We start from the raw sequence: 15436 nt of genomic DNA on the forward strand, positions 1-15436 counted from the left end.
ACGAGGGACACAGAACTAAGCGCACCGAACCTTGTTAAAAATAGCACATTTCACTATGTATAATAATCTATTTTGGATGCATATAAAAACAAACAGTTACAAAATTTCTATACAAAGACAACAGTAGAACCATAATGTGTACTGGCAGTTTGGAAGGCGTCAGCTGTATTGGCAAACTTTGCACCTCTTATGTATGATAGAAATTTTCAATGTTCTCTAGATGAATAATGGTAATAACAATAACAACAATAGTAGTAGTAGTAGTAATAATAATAATAATAATAATAATAATAATAATAATAATAATAATAATAATAATAATGATAATAATAATAACTGTCATAAGAATGCTAGAGAGAGAGAGAGAGAGAGAGAGAGAGAGAGAGAGAGAGAGAGAGAGAGAGAGAGAGAGAGAGAGAGAGAGAGAGAGAGAGAGAAAGAAAGAAAGAAAGAAAGAAAGAAAGAAAGAAAGAAAGAAAGAAAGAAAGAAAGAAAGAAAGAAAGAGAAAGAGAACAGCAGAGAACACTAGACAACAAGAAAGAATCATTACTGTTAACTATCACCATTACCATCATCACCACCACCACCACCACCACCACCATGAGCAGCACAGTATGAGGGTGGTGTGGGTGTGGACGAGGCTGAGAGAGGCAGGTGGACTCAACAAAAACACAGAGACATGCCACTACAGCCGCCTCTTCCTCCGACTGTCCCCATCATCATCTTCGGTTCCTGAGAAGAGAAAGAGGAAGTGAAGCGTGGATTCCTTGTCAGAGTGTAGTAAAGTGTAGGGAGGTGAGAAACACTGAAGGTTGTCACTCCTAAAGCTATCAAAATGTGTTAAGGTGAATATGACATGAGAATATTACTGCTTGGTGAGAGACAGAGACAGTGAGAGAGAATGTGCAAAGTGATAACACAATATGATAAATGTGCAAAAAAAGTGAATTACAGATACAAGAGGTGGGATTATTAATAACATCTCCAAGATTAATAGCATTTCAAAATTTAACACTGGATCACTGGAGCAGAGGTTTGAGCAAAGCTGACCATGAATGAGATGACCTATACACACTCATGAATACAGAGAACTAATGGAATATAAATGATGCCAAGTCTAGTGTAAGTCTGGTGAGTCGTAAAATATTCTTCACCTGCCATGAATGTCCAACTTACAAAAGGATGGTGCTGGTGCTTGTCTTACATTGTACTATGAGGTGAGTGAACAATACAAGACCCAATAAAGTAGGTCTGAGGCAAAGGAACTGTGTATCTCAGCTGGCTAGGTACAAATGGTGATCCAGGAATTGTGTGTCTCAGCTGGCAAGGTACAAATGGTGATCCAGGAATTGTGTGTCTCAGCTGGCAAGGTACAAATGGTGATCCAGGAATTGTGTGTCTCAGCTGGCAAGGTACAAATGGTGGTGATCCAGGGAACTGTGTGTGTCAGCTGGCAGGGTACAAATAGTGATCCAGGAAATTGTGTGTATCTCAGCTGGCAAGGTACAAATGGTGGTGGTCCAGAGAACTGTGTGTGTCTCAGCTGGCAAGGTACAAATGGTGGTGGTCCAGAGAACTGTGTGTGTCTCAGCTGGCAAGGTACAAATGGTGATCAAGAGTAGCTTAAGATATACTAGCATTTATAGTTTTACCACAGAAAATAGATCATTGAAGTTACACTAACAAATATATACTCTGAAAGACAATAAGGTATTAAAAACATACATAATCTGTATGACTGTCTTCCTCATTTATATTTATGACAAATGCGAATAGCAAACATGCTTCCATGCTAGCCACTATGCTTACATAATGAACCTACTGAATGTTGAAAAAAAAAAAAAATACATTTGTGCAAATAAAAGATAAAATGACTTTCCTGGAGATTGAAGCTATTGAGCAACACCATGAACTATGCCCTTAAAACAATACAGTAACAAAATAATAGAAACAAATACACAAGTAAAGATGAAAAAAAAAAATTACATCTCAGTGACCAAATGAGAAATAAAGTGAAGTACATATCATCACCACAGCCTCAACACTGACCAGATGTCTGTCAACCTTCTCTTGGTGGCTGAAGGGAACACTCACGCACATCACCACCTGCTGCTGTGTCTACCTGCAGTAACACTACTCCTTTTTGAAACCATGGGGGAGTGGAAGCCAAGGGTGGACAGATCAAAAGGTGGATAGAGTAGAATGATGACAAAAATACATGTGATGGAGGAAAAAAAAAAAAAAAAAAAAAAAAAATGAAAAGGGTACAGTAGAAGTAATAAGATTAAAAAGCTAAATAATCGTAGTAATCATGATAATAAAGGAAAAGAAAGGGAGTCAAGATTATGTTCTGACAACCCACAAGCACAAGCAGACTCTCACTCACTTTCCGATCATCCCTCTAGCGCACACTCGTCCTGTGTCCTCTGACCCGGGAACTCACGACCCTGCAAATGACGCACGTGAGGTCAAGTCAAGAGAATGTGTTAGTAGACTGACAGAAAGGGAGTTGGGAGGAAGAGGCAAGAAAAGAGAATGACAGTAGAATGAAAGAGAGCCAGGGAAGAGAAAGAGGAGAGGCAGGTAGAGGACAGAAAGAGGAGGATGAGAGGCCTCACAAATGTTCCTCTTCTCAGGTGGTTAGTGAACCAGACCACCACCACCTCTGAGCGTTCTTCTAAATAGATCACCACATATAACACACAGTCATTTGCCATTACACTGTGACTTACATGGATCCCCTAAAAATATAAAAATCCTTCATCTTTCATTATATGGAAGGACTGGATGTACAGATATTCAAAGACAGTTAAAAAGGATTCGTTAGGTCACCAGTAGACAGATTCATTCTAGGCATGCATGGTCCTGGAAACCAAGACAACAGAGGCAACCACAGCCCTTTACAAGTAGTGACACAGCCCACCCCTCACACCACCACCACTACAATGCTGCAATGAATCAAAAGTCAACCTCCCTCAAGCAGAGCTGCAAGCTATACAGGTTAGAGAATACATTCAACAAGAGGCACACTTCAAAAAGGTAATATATTTACACTGAAATTCAAACAGGTCTGAAAAATGGAATTTCAAATTAAACAACTGTAAGAACTGTATACTGTGATGGCAACAATATTATACTGGTAAAATGTGTCAATTTCTATAACTACTACACTACTACAGTATATTAATGCAAAGTTCTATGTATAAATATTACTGATATTTTACAAGGTTTATGATGATCACATAAAGTTAACGTCTGCAAAAACATTGAATATTTGTAACAATTTCAATAACTTGTATGTATAATCTATCAATCTACCTTATATATGGAAAAAGTTTGCCTTTCCCTTTAATAGGTGTTCTCTCCTCACTGCTATTACCTCTCCACCCATTCATTCATCTAATCTTCCATGTGGAAACCTATAACTAGTGAAATAACTTTCCTTCCTCAACTTTGTGTCTTCCCTTGAACTGTCCTTGCCTCAAGCATTACCACCGTTCACAACAGCTGTGAAAATACAAGAATACTTGATGATAAAGGTATAAGAGTGAGGATACACAAAGAGTTTTGAGTAGCAAAGCTGTGGAAAAGCACAGCCCAGCAATTAGGAAGCTTACAAAAGCAGCAACCACATAAGCAATAATAGAGGACAACAGAAGATGCATCACAGCTGAAAAAGGTTGAGATTGCACAGTTGCAGGATCTCAGCTTTGTATAAAGACAGATCATTGACTCTTTGAAAGATCTTTGTGTGTGTGCTTCACTGTTTGATCTGCTGCAGTGTCTGACGGGACAGCCAGACGTTACCCTACGGAACGAGCTCAGAGCTCATTATTTCCGATCTTTGGATAGGCCTGAGACCAGGCACACACCACACACCGGGACAACAAGGTCACAACTCCTCGATTTACATCCCGTACCTACTCACTGCTAGGTGAACAGGGGCTACACGTGAAAGGAGACACACCCAAATATCTCCACCCGGCCGGGGAATCGAACCCCGGTCCTCTGGCTTGTGAAGCCAGCGCTCTAACCACTGAGCTACGGTGTGTGCATGTGTGTGTGTGTGCACATCTCACTTTATCTGACTCACTAAGCTCCAAGCAGTACACAAATACATAGATCATGAGCCTTATAGAGTTGATAGTGAACCTCCATATTTTCCTAAGCCATTTCAGGATATCTTTGATTCATGAACACAAGGGAACAATCAACTCTCTCAAGACGAGTAATTGTCGTCGTCATCATCACCATCAGTCCCACGTCCTATATTAAGCAGGATTCATATTAGAGATATTACTAATGACAAATACAACGCAGTTATTCACACTTACTACCTATGAATAAATTTACAAAGTTCCACGTCTTCTTCATTCACTTCCCTCACATTCCACACAGCCATTCATGCAGCCACAAGTGCTTTTCTGGCAAATATTCCATGTATGAATGTCAAAGAGAAAAACTTGAAGCTTTGTGATCTTTGCTTAACTCATCCATAGGGAGACATTTCCTTTGGTTGTCCAATTCAGGAAAACAATTGAGTAGAGAGGTCAGACTATCTTGAACTATTTTCAAAGGCCACACTGATGATAAACTGGTTTCTCAAAGCTGCTGCTTCTTTTAACAATATAAAAATCTTGTTAATCTGTCCCTAGAACATTAAAAACACACTTACAAGCCCATGAAGCTTCAACTATAAATCTTTTTGAAGTAGTGAAGTGTAGCACAGAAGTGTTTCAAGATATGGACAATACTCACAGGGCTCTACTGATTCAAATTCCACAAGAAAAACATACCGAAATCCTTCTAGAGAACAAAGCTCCTGATCATTTGGCTTCCACATTCTACTCTGTAAATTCTCCTATGATCCAAAACCTCCATGACATAAACAGTTTCCTGAGAACCACACTTTTATTTGTCCTTCCCAAAGTAATGAATAGATGGTAAAATTATCAACATAAGAAATAACATGAAGACTGAAGTACATAATATCACCACTGAAGTAAACTTGCTTCCTTGTTATGAAATGGCCCTTGAAGAGAATCCACACAGCAGCAACTTCTCCGTAGAACAACTTGCACGTACACAAACAATCACAGATCACAACCTAGCAAGATGTTGTTACCCACCAAAAGGCTTAGTGTTGAATGGAGAGCTGAGGCTGAAGGGGCTGGCAGTGCTGCTCTGTTGCAACCCTCCAGGAGTGCTGGTGTTGCCAAAGGTTGAAGTGTTCCCAAACAGAGGCTTCGTTCCAAAAGTGGTGTTGCCAGTCCCTGTAAGACCCGTCCCAAGGCCAAACCCTGAGTTGCCAAAGCATGGCCCAAGGGAGCACATGGAGGTGGTGTTGGAGTTGCCACTAGTGGAGGAAAATACAAGGAATTATTAGTGTGAGGCAATTATCATGAGTACATTCAAGGAAAAAAGAATCATCTGACCCACTAGAAAATCCCATGGTTATTAATAAACTTGGCCTCTCCCATATTATATTTTCAAGACAGAATCCAAATTAGATCAAAAGAAAAAACAACAAGAAGTATCTGATGTACATAAGTTTTGCAGGAAAGGTAAGCACAAGTTTAGAGATGCTTTGTTAATATTTCTGGTCCATTCTTCAGGCTAACTTATTGGTGCAGCATTCCCTACACATGAAACACAAGTGGAATCCTTAACACTACAAGCACACCTGAACATGGAGGGTGTGGTGGTGTGGGCGAGGGGCAGTGTGGGCGGGGCAGCCCCCAGGGTGACAGCCTTGGCTCGCTGCTGTTGCTCCTGGAATGCTAACAAGCCACTCCCTCCACCTAAAGTGCCAAATGTCCAAATTAACCAACATACAAGTGTGCTGACTGCTGGTTTCCATTACAATCAATACTACTACCTATGAAATATGTCTTGTTACACCTACATGCATTCATCTCTCATAATGACTTATCACTGCTAATACCGCTCACACACCACCATCAGTGCCCACCAGAAATTAAGTCTCATCAGTGAATTAAAAATTATAAGATCACCATATATTCCAGTTGAAAGGCAAAGAAATACCTAGTATTACAAAGCCCAACTCACCCCCCAGCACAGGCCGCACCACAGACGAGGCCGGAGTCTTGGTGTTCTCCTTGGCCTGAGGTCGGAAGAATTCTTGTTCATTGGGGCTTGCCTTGGTGTTGAGGTGATGGCTCAGCTCCACCAGCTGGCTGTGCTTGGCGTACACCTTGGCTGCCAGATCCTTCAAGGTGTCGTGCTCCCGTTGTAGCACCTCGGCAATGTCTGGAGATCACCAAGTGTATGTGTGTGTGTGAGTGTGTGAGTGATGAACATGCCAGCAAAGATTTAAGTATCCTTTCCTTTTTAGCCAACACTGACTACATCACTACTGTGCACCAGCATTGCAAAACATGCACCATCATTAATCTAAAGCTTATATGTATTGAGACTTAGGTCCTAAGTCATTAGTTAACCTCATTAAGTCAGACATTGCAATCTCAAACGGCATATTCAGTCTTTGATATCTTCATAATGGAACACTATCCTTTAAAGCCTCACATAAACCTGCAGTAGCTACAGTCTGGTGGCTTCTGACCTTGTCTTTCAATGTCATAGTACAGTATTTAATATTATAGTACTTACCTTCCTCAGTCTCGCACGGATTGCTGGCTGCCTGCATGCATTGGGATACCTCTTCTATCTTGGTTCGAAAGTACATCATCTCTGCCTCAAAGGAGCGCACCAAGTTGATGAAGAATACCTCAGGAGCCTTGTTGTCCCCCTGAAGACCCATTGGGGTCTCTTTGGTCCTCTTGGCCATCTCCACATGCTCTGCTTCCTATAGCAAGTGATAACAATAAAGGTTCACTCTACTGGCTGCTCTAAGTCCATCAAGTTAACAGTGTGGGGAGCTATTCTGTGAGCAACATTTCAGGCATCAATGAAATGTTTTCCTTTTTTCCCCTACAATGTACAATGATAGCAAAAGTTACAAAGGTCTGGATGAATGACAGTATCTTGATGTTCAAATTGCCAATGTTAAATCATATACACAAAATATAATAAAGTAAAGCCGACAATATAATATGCTAGTGATGTCAGGTCACTCAATGATTCATGAAAACAGTCACTCATTCATCATATGAGAGATGCCATTACACCACCACCAGGACGAGACACACCTACCTACCTTCATCACTTCCCCCTTCAGGTTGGAGGTGTTTGCCTGAAGCTGCAGGTGATCACTGGCTATTTCCGCTAAGACTTTTTGGATCTCCTTTGCCTTCTCCCCAATCTTGTGGAAAGGAGCAGCAGTCTGTCGAATGTTCTCTTCCGATGCTGCATTTTCTGCATTTTTCCGTGACCTAGAGTAATGGGAAAGATTCGTGCCTTCTACTTTTATATCCTGATTATCAAAGACTCCAGTTGTACACACATATTTCAGTTCTTTTAGCTGGAAATCACAACGCAAACTCACATACAAGATTTCACTATATCAAACACAAGCATACCTGAATTCCCATCAAAGCAAGATATAATGTGTATGTAGTAATCATAAACCCATAACTCATACTTCCCAGGCAGGATTCTGGATCAATTCACTTACTCAAAGACAGCAATGGTAGCAAACAAGTCCTGGGAAAGATGCTGGTCTTTAGTTGACTTGCCGCTAGTCTTGGAGCCAGAGCTATTTGCATCTGAAGAGAAAACCTGCATTACATTTCAACCCTAGTCCACAACATGAAGAGAAGGAAAACCAGTAATTGCATAGCTGTAAGAAATATTAAGAGATCACTTACACATGACTTCAGACCTCTCTAGACCTTGTTTGACCTGGTATGGGCCAAATCTCTGTAGCAACATTAGTTATCATGGCTGGCTGTTATTGTGAAAGCAATACAACACCAGCACTTCTTGAAGACTGTTTTCTTGTACACCCTTCACTACATTGCATTAAAACATTCAGAAGACTGTTCTTTCCTATTCCTATCAATTACTATGCTGAAAGAGAGAGAGAGAGAGAGAGAGAGAGAGAGAGAGAGAGAGAGAGAGAGAGAGAGAGAGAGAGAGAGAGAGAGAGAGAGAGAGAGAGAGAGAGAGAGTATAGGATGTTACCAGTGCTGGCTGAGGGTGGTTGAGCTCCCCCAAGACCAAAGGAGCTGGCAGGGACGACAGCTGTGGTGGCAGCTGGTGTAGTAATGGCAGGGGCAGCTGTACCTGGAAATCCATGGAAATATATATAAAGAGCAAACTCTGTGTACGATCCTGTCTCCAAGTTATCTATGGTCATTCACTTGGCCTTCTTTTTCTTTAGAGGAACAGAAAAAGGAAGAGCAGGAGGCAATGGACTCTTTTCTACAGCTCAAAGTACCTCCAGAGAACAAGAGTGATGGCGTGCTGGTTGCTGCCGGCGCCCCAAGACCAAAGGAGAAGCCAGTGGTGGCGGAGGTTGTGGTGGTGGGAGCAGCTGGTGTGGTCCCAAAAGAGAACCCTGTGAGAGTGGTGGGAGCAGTAGAGGCCGGAGCTACAGAGGCAGTGGGCAGAGCGAAACTGCCAACAGCTGGTGCCGTCGTGCTTGTCGGCAGACCAAAACTGAAGCTACTTGTGGTTGTGGCCGGTGCTAAGTTAAGAATGAAAGAATGATTAAGAATATGTACTTTTATGCATGAATGAGAAGGAATACCCATTTTTAGTACATATATTACTCTGCCACAGCAAAATTAATCAGTTACCTGCAGGAGTGGTGGCACTGAAGCTGAACCCACTCCCAGGAGCACTAGTGGCTGCTGGCTGGCCAAGAGAAAACCCTCCTGAAGTGCTGCCAGTACCAAAACCTAGGGAGGCTGAAGGCAAGACAATAGGAATGAAAATGTGTGAAGTGAGCTGGCATGCTAATGAATAAAGGTCAATATTTGAAGCATATATGATAAACCATCTATTCAGTGGATGTCTACCTTGCTGGGGCTGAGATGCTGCCTGTGGTGTCCCAGTTCCAAAACTAAATCCTCCACCGCTTGTGCCAAAAAGGCTTTTAGTGGTGGTCTGTACTGGTGCCGTCTGTGGTTGGCCAAAACTGAAGCCACCACCTGATGAGCTCGTACCTGAGAAGAAAGGAACATGAAAATACACAGACAAAATATTAAATAACTCTATTTAATAAGCCACATGGCCAAACAACAGCTTGATGGGTAATAAACACCTAACATCATAACCTTGTCATCACATCATTCTTTCATCTCTTCTACAGGCAATCTCTTAAGATGCCACACACACTTCGACATACACCAAACACACATGCTTATTGCTGCACTAGACCTTATCACTTATTGGCTTACCAGGCATCATGAGGGCTGTATAACGCTGAGTTCACCACACTGCCTTGTAACTCTTTGGATCTGCACATGAGAAAATACATCACAACTTAAAATAAATCAGATAAAAATCCATAAACCTAATTGATAAAGCAAATAAAACATATAATGATATATACGCTGGCGGGACGTGTATATTAAGACAGTGCCATGTATACAGCCTTCCCAATCCTCACATACATTATTTACTCATAACTAGACAAGGAGTTTGGTCTGGCAATCACAATGAGACTATGAATAGACTAAAATAACACAGCAGACACTTATATTGCTTCAAAATCATCGTCTCATAGGAAACATTTCGGCACTAAGGCGAATTCAAAGCTGCCTTGTGAACAGCTAGTAGTGGCTGACCCTGGCTTGCGTTCTGAATACTCGTTCTTTATCTCACGGCTGATATGGTGGTCACACTCCGCTTGCCTTCAATGCTAAGGTGGGAGGAATTTGGACGTGCAAATCATTTAAAGAACTCCGTACACAGTTAATTCCTTTGGTGGTGGTAAACAGACCTACGCCGCGCTGCAATACTCACTCTTTGTAACGGCGCGCAGATAGACATGTTAAATAAATTCGTAGATAGAGAAGATAAAATGCCTGAGAAGAGAGTTTATACTATCTAATATATTTTTGATAAGTATAAAGTGGAAATGGCTGGATGTTTTGGGAGTTTGATAAGCGAAGATTTTTTATACTTTTAATATACTTAATTCACACAATTTTTTAAAACTAGTTAGGTAAGAAATATTTTGATGGTGTGGATATTAGTTTCAGTATTTATCGAGTCATAAAATAGCAAGCATTCGTACATGGCTTCGATTTTTCTATACGTCATTTTCAAAATTATTTACGTAATTTAGCCGACTCACCCCACTTCCCGCTCTCTCTGATGGTGACAGCCAATCATAGCGTCGAGTTGGCTTCTCTTTTAACACCTCGGTTCGTCAATATTTTGCGTAATATTCAGTGACATCTACGTGTTTTCATGTGTTTCTAGGCTCAGGTATGTAAATTATAATAGTAGAAGGAAAAAGAAAGTAGAAATAAAGTAGTGATGGGCGAACCGAGTACTTCCTGCAAACCGAGTATTTCGGTATTGATTACACTGTGAAACCGAGTAAACCGAGTACGAAATGATTACTTTTCACTAACCTAACTTAACGTAAGGGAGAGAATCGTGTAAGAAAACTAATCTCTTGGTGTAGTTAGACTGAGGTTTTTAACTTCTTCTGTACAAGGTAGGCCGTATATCATGAGACCATGTTTCACTTGACTTTCAATGTTATTATAATATGAGAATGTGAATTATGTGCATGCACTTATAGTTGACATTAGCAGATAATTTCTTTCTTGATATAACTAAAATAGAGAAAATAATAGTATAATGGATATAGAATGCCAGAAGCTTATCATAGCGGGGCTCAGCGTCACGGGTCTCCACCCTCCCTGCCTCTACCTCCTTACTCCTCCTCCTCTCTTCTTCCTATAACTCCTTACCCTCCTCCATCCACTTCCTCTCATTCCTTTCTCTCCTCTCTCTCTCTCTCTCTCTCTCTCTCTCTCTCTCTCTCTCTCTCTCTCTCTCTCTCTCTCTCTCTCTCTCTCCCTTCCCTCCATCTCCCTTTCCTAAAGGTCATGTCATATTACTTGACCCTGTTTTATTCCACTTCGACCAATAGAGTTGCCTCCTTTTCGCTCCTTCACTTTCCTTCCAATCTCCCCATTGATGAGAGAGAGAGAGAGAGAGAGAGAGAGAGAGAGAGAGAGAGAGAGAGATCATGTCCGTCACCCCACCCTCACTCTCTCTCTCTCTCTCTCTCTCTCTCTCTCTCTGTGTGTGTGTGTGTGTGTGTGTGTGTGTGTGTGTGTGTGTGTGTATTGTGGGTAACGTCTCTACCCGTCTTTATTTATTAGGCATCACAAGGTGTGAAGGCAGCTGCCCCCGCCTTGCCGCAGCCTGCTGTGACGTAGTACATCATGTGTGTGGGTAGACGGCTGGCTGATATGATGCTAACGCTGCCAACGGAAACTGCGAAACTGGCTAACTGCTAGTGGTGGGCAAGTAATACCGGTACCAGCCTTAACGGTACTGTACCCCATAACGACGGCAACACACACACACACACACACACACACACACACACACACACAGTCTCAGCTATAAGTCGCTCTATGTGACACACACACACACACACACACACACACACACACACACACACACACACAGCCACTTTTCAACACCCTCCAGCTGGGAGTGGGTGTCAGTGGTTCCAGCTGGTGGGCTCCATCATACACAAGACAACACACACACACACACACACACACACACACACACACACACACACACACACACACACACACTTTCCTCACACCAGTGGTTAGCTGGTGAGAGAGAGAGAGAGAGAGAGAGACACACACACACACACACACACACACACACACACACACACACTGGAGCCAGGTATCGGCCTGGAGCCAGGTATGGATCCAGAGAGCCTCCTTGATGACGTCACATTTATTCGTTACGCAAATCATTTTGAAAATGAGGATTCCCAAAAAGGCAGCTGGACACGAATGTTTTAAAAATTCTGACTCGTTATCAATCGAAACTAACTTCTAAAATACAAAAACAGAGAGAGAGAGAGAGAGAGAGAGAGAGAGAGAGAGAGAGAGAGATTATGTCGCTATATTGGTAACAGAATTCAAACCCACGCAGCTGAGAGGTAGGTGACGGGATGTCTATACTATGGTAGTGCCCTCAGTCATTCATCGCTTTCTCTGGTCTACTCCCGAACAAGACACTCACAGTGCATGTACACACTGAACCTTCATTTCTACATAACTTAATCGACAAGAACGTGTATTTCACAACCAAACTATTAATGATTTCACGACAAAATTCCACGTTCAAGGAAATTTCATCTCTTATCTAAAGAAATCTGTTGGTAACTGATAGGTCTAATCCCTTAAGTGGCATTTTTACGATAGTTTGTGTGTGATTAGATGATTTTGCTTACAATAAGAAGGGTCTACGGTGTCAGAGATTAATGGCCAGTTTTCACTATTTTAATCCCCACATAAGTTTGTGAAGCTGTATAAAATCATTGAGTAATAGCCAGAATAGATATGAAAACACGTCATGTTACTGCAGGGGTTAACACGGCGGGGCGAGGCGAGGCGATAGAAGCACCTTGCTTTGCTCCGGGCTGTGTGTTTCCTATATATCAGCTTCCCCTTGCTCAATAAGCGCTAAGAATAGGACACATTTCGCTATAGGCGAAATGTGCAGTTTGTGTTGACAGACTAGGATAATAAAGAGGGACGCCAGAGATGAAACGTATACAGAACGGTGAAATAACGACACACACACACACACACACACACACACACACACACACACAGTCAGAGTCTATCCGAAGATCTGTGCTCTGAGCTTGTTCCGTAATGGGGAAGGCTGGCTGGGTAACTACCGGGCGACCATAGTGAATCACACACATACACACACACACACACACGCAGTGTAGTGGTTACACACACACACACACACACAGAGGGTCCGGGTTCAGTCCCAGGCGGCAGGCAAATGGGCAACACAACACACACACTGTTCACACACACACACATACACACACACACACACACACACACACAGTCTCAGTCCTAACCGAAGATCGGTCTATGAGCTCTGAGCTTGCTCCGTAATGGGAAGGCTGGCTGGGTGACCACACGACCAGTGAACACACACACACACACACACACACACACACACACACACACACTAAGTACCATGAAAGAAAAGGACACACACACACACACACACACACACACACACACACACACAGCCACCTCCCCCTCCAACACCCTCCAGCTGGGAGCTGGGTGTCAGTGGTTCCAGCTGGTGGGCTCCCCCATAACGAAAGATAAGGCACACACACACACACACACACACACACACACACACAGTCTCAGTCCTATCCGAAGATCGCTCTATGAGCTCTGAGCTTGCTCCGTAATGGGAAGGCTGGCTGGGTGACTACCACGACCATAGTGAATTACACACACACACACACACACACACACAGCTAAGTACCATGAAAGAAAATGAACACACACACACACACACACACACACACACACACACACAACCACCTTCCTCCAACACCCTCCAGCTGGGAGCTGGGTGTCAGTGGTTCCAGCTGGTGGGCTCCCTTATAACGAAAGATAAGGCAACACACACACACACACACACACACACACACACACACACACACACACACACACACACACACACACACACACACACACACACACACACACACACACACACACACACACACACACACACACACACACACCCCACACCCTCGGGCCTGGAGCCAGGTATCGGCCTGGGTCCAGCCGGGGTGGGGTCAACCCTCCTTGATGACGTCACATATATTCGTTACGCAAATCATTTTGAAAATGAGGATTCCCAAAAAGGCAGCTGGACACGAATGTTATAAAAATTCTGACTCGTTATCAATCGAAACTAACTTCTAAAATACAAAAACATTGCCGAGAAAAGGAATAATAAAAATAGCTCAAAAATATACTAAATAAAGTATTAGAACTTCGACTTGCTTAAACACAATTTCAAAGCCCACCAATTTCATTCAACTGAATCGATAACGTTTTTCAAAAATTATGACTATCATTTCGATATATCAAAACCTGGCAACTCGCCCTATTAGAAAAATAATATTTAAAAATGACGTTGTTTACAATATTAACAGGACTACATATCATTCTTAAAGTCCACATCTTTAACTTCTCAGGAGCCTTGCACACTTTTCTCATGATAAACCATCTTTTGAAAACACAAACACTTCGCTACAACCTCAAATAAAAAATCACAGATAGCGGAGGTAAAAATTTTAGCGTATTTTGGCCCTCCCATTCAAGTCATAAACACCCTCTACATCACCGTACTTCACTCAACTCAAGCATGGAAGACACGTAAAACACTGCGAACTATCATTAGAAACCCTTAAAAGGCACTTGTGACTCGAAATAAATGAACTGAGACAAATATAAATAATAGTGGAAGTCGAGCATCTGGGACCGGCATTTTGGGCGGGAGCTGGTGATGACGTCACAGCCTGGGGCTCGTGACGTCATGGGTAGGCCCGCTTCTTCTCACTGAGCCTCCATAGCACACAAATCAGGTAATTGCGGATATATCTCAACAACTGACATGAAAGATTAGGCCTATGGGTCCACTTTGTGACCTGTCTGGCCTGTAATGAGTGAGAGATGAGGCAGATAATGGCTGAGAGAGAGGCGGCGGGTCAGGGGATCGGTTTGTTTACGTTTTCAAGATTTGAATTATTTGGTTTTATAAGTATGTGCAGGTGTTAGTTCACTGATATGTTGTCCTGGAGGTTACCAACGTTAGGTTATGACATGGCACCACCGTGAAATGATGAGTTACACCAATATATTACTTACGTTAGCCAAAGACTGCTCGGCGGCGGCTGTCCGTGTCACTAGCAGGCACCCACACTCCACTGTCCACTTTGTGTCCTCAACCATGTTTAAATAGTTAACCTCTGATTACTGAGAGGCTACACACACAATATTCTCTTCGCTACTATAGATATCACTATCTTCATCTCCACCACTCACTGTCCCTCACGGCCAGCGCCTTGTCCTGCCAAGTGCAGCGCGGCTCACGGACTGGTGGGCAAGTTCCGGTACCAGTACCAGCCTTAACGGTACTGTACCGGTAAATAGCCGAAACGGTACTGAGCAAATTGTATACAGCGTGGAGGTGGCTCAAGGCGAGCGGTGATGGGTAAGACGGTAACATTGAGTCATTCTCACTCTCGGTACCGCTCCACACTGGTACCGACTGGCTGCCCTGGCGCGTCGGCGCGGTCTCGGTAGCTCGGCGAGACGCGTCTGTACTGGTACGACTGAATGTGCCGGCATCATTTCCGGTACCGCTTGACGCTTGTACCGTCTAGCGTCTGTGCCGGGACTCTGCTGCTTCCTACCGCTAAGAATGAATAATGTGTCGGCACCACACGGCGGATCGGTG

The 15436-nt window shown here is 42.9% G+C and overlaps 1 protein-coding gene across 6 annotated transcripts; it reads right to left on the bottom strand.

Moving 5' to 3' along the window:
* Positions 1-426: 426 nt before the first annotated feature.
* On the bottom strand, positions 427-14902 carry LOC123503801 (nucleoporin p58/p45-like). Of its 6 annotated transcripts, XR_006674612.1 has the most exons (14): positions 9715-9878; positions 9325-9384; positions 8944-9090; positions 8722-8832; positions 8361-8609; positions 8105-8206; positions 7596-7686; positions 7179-7353; positions 6632-6827; positions 6071-6271; positions 5685-5802; positions 5131-5357; positions 2388-2448; positions 503-733 (listed from the first exon to the last, which is right to left on the bottom strand). XR_006674612.1 is itself a non-coding variant. In XM_045253826.1 (13 exons), the coding sequence occupies exons 2-13, from the start codon at positions 9332-9334 to the stop codon at positions 687-689; spliced, it is 1674 nt and encodes a 557-aa protein (XP_045109761.1). In that variant the 5' UTR covers positions 9335-9384; positions 9781-9878; the 3' UTR covers positions 427-686. The 6 variants fall into 6 exon arrangements, 5 of the variants coding, with proteins under 5 accessions (XP_045109761.1, XP_045109759.1, XP_045109764.1 ...); XM_045253826.1 differs by lacking the exon at positions 2388-2448 and having other exon boundaries at positions 427-733; positions 9781-9878; XM_045253824.1 differs by lacking the exon at positions 2388-2448 and having other exon boundaries at positions 427-733.
* Between the last annotated feature and the right edge of the window lie 534 nt (positions 14903-15436).

The sequence above is a fragment of the Portunus trituberculatus genome, chromosome 14 (genome assembly GCF_017591435.1).
Source record: "Portunus trituberculatus isolate SZX2019 chromosome 14, ASM1759143v1, whole genome shotgun sequence".
In the NCBI taxonomy this organism is placed as follows: Eukaryota; Metazoa; Arthropoda; class Malacostraca; order Decapoda; family Portunidae; genus Portunus; species Portunus trituberculatus.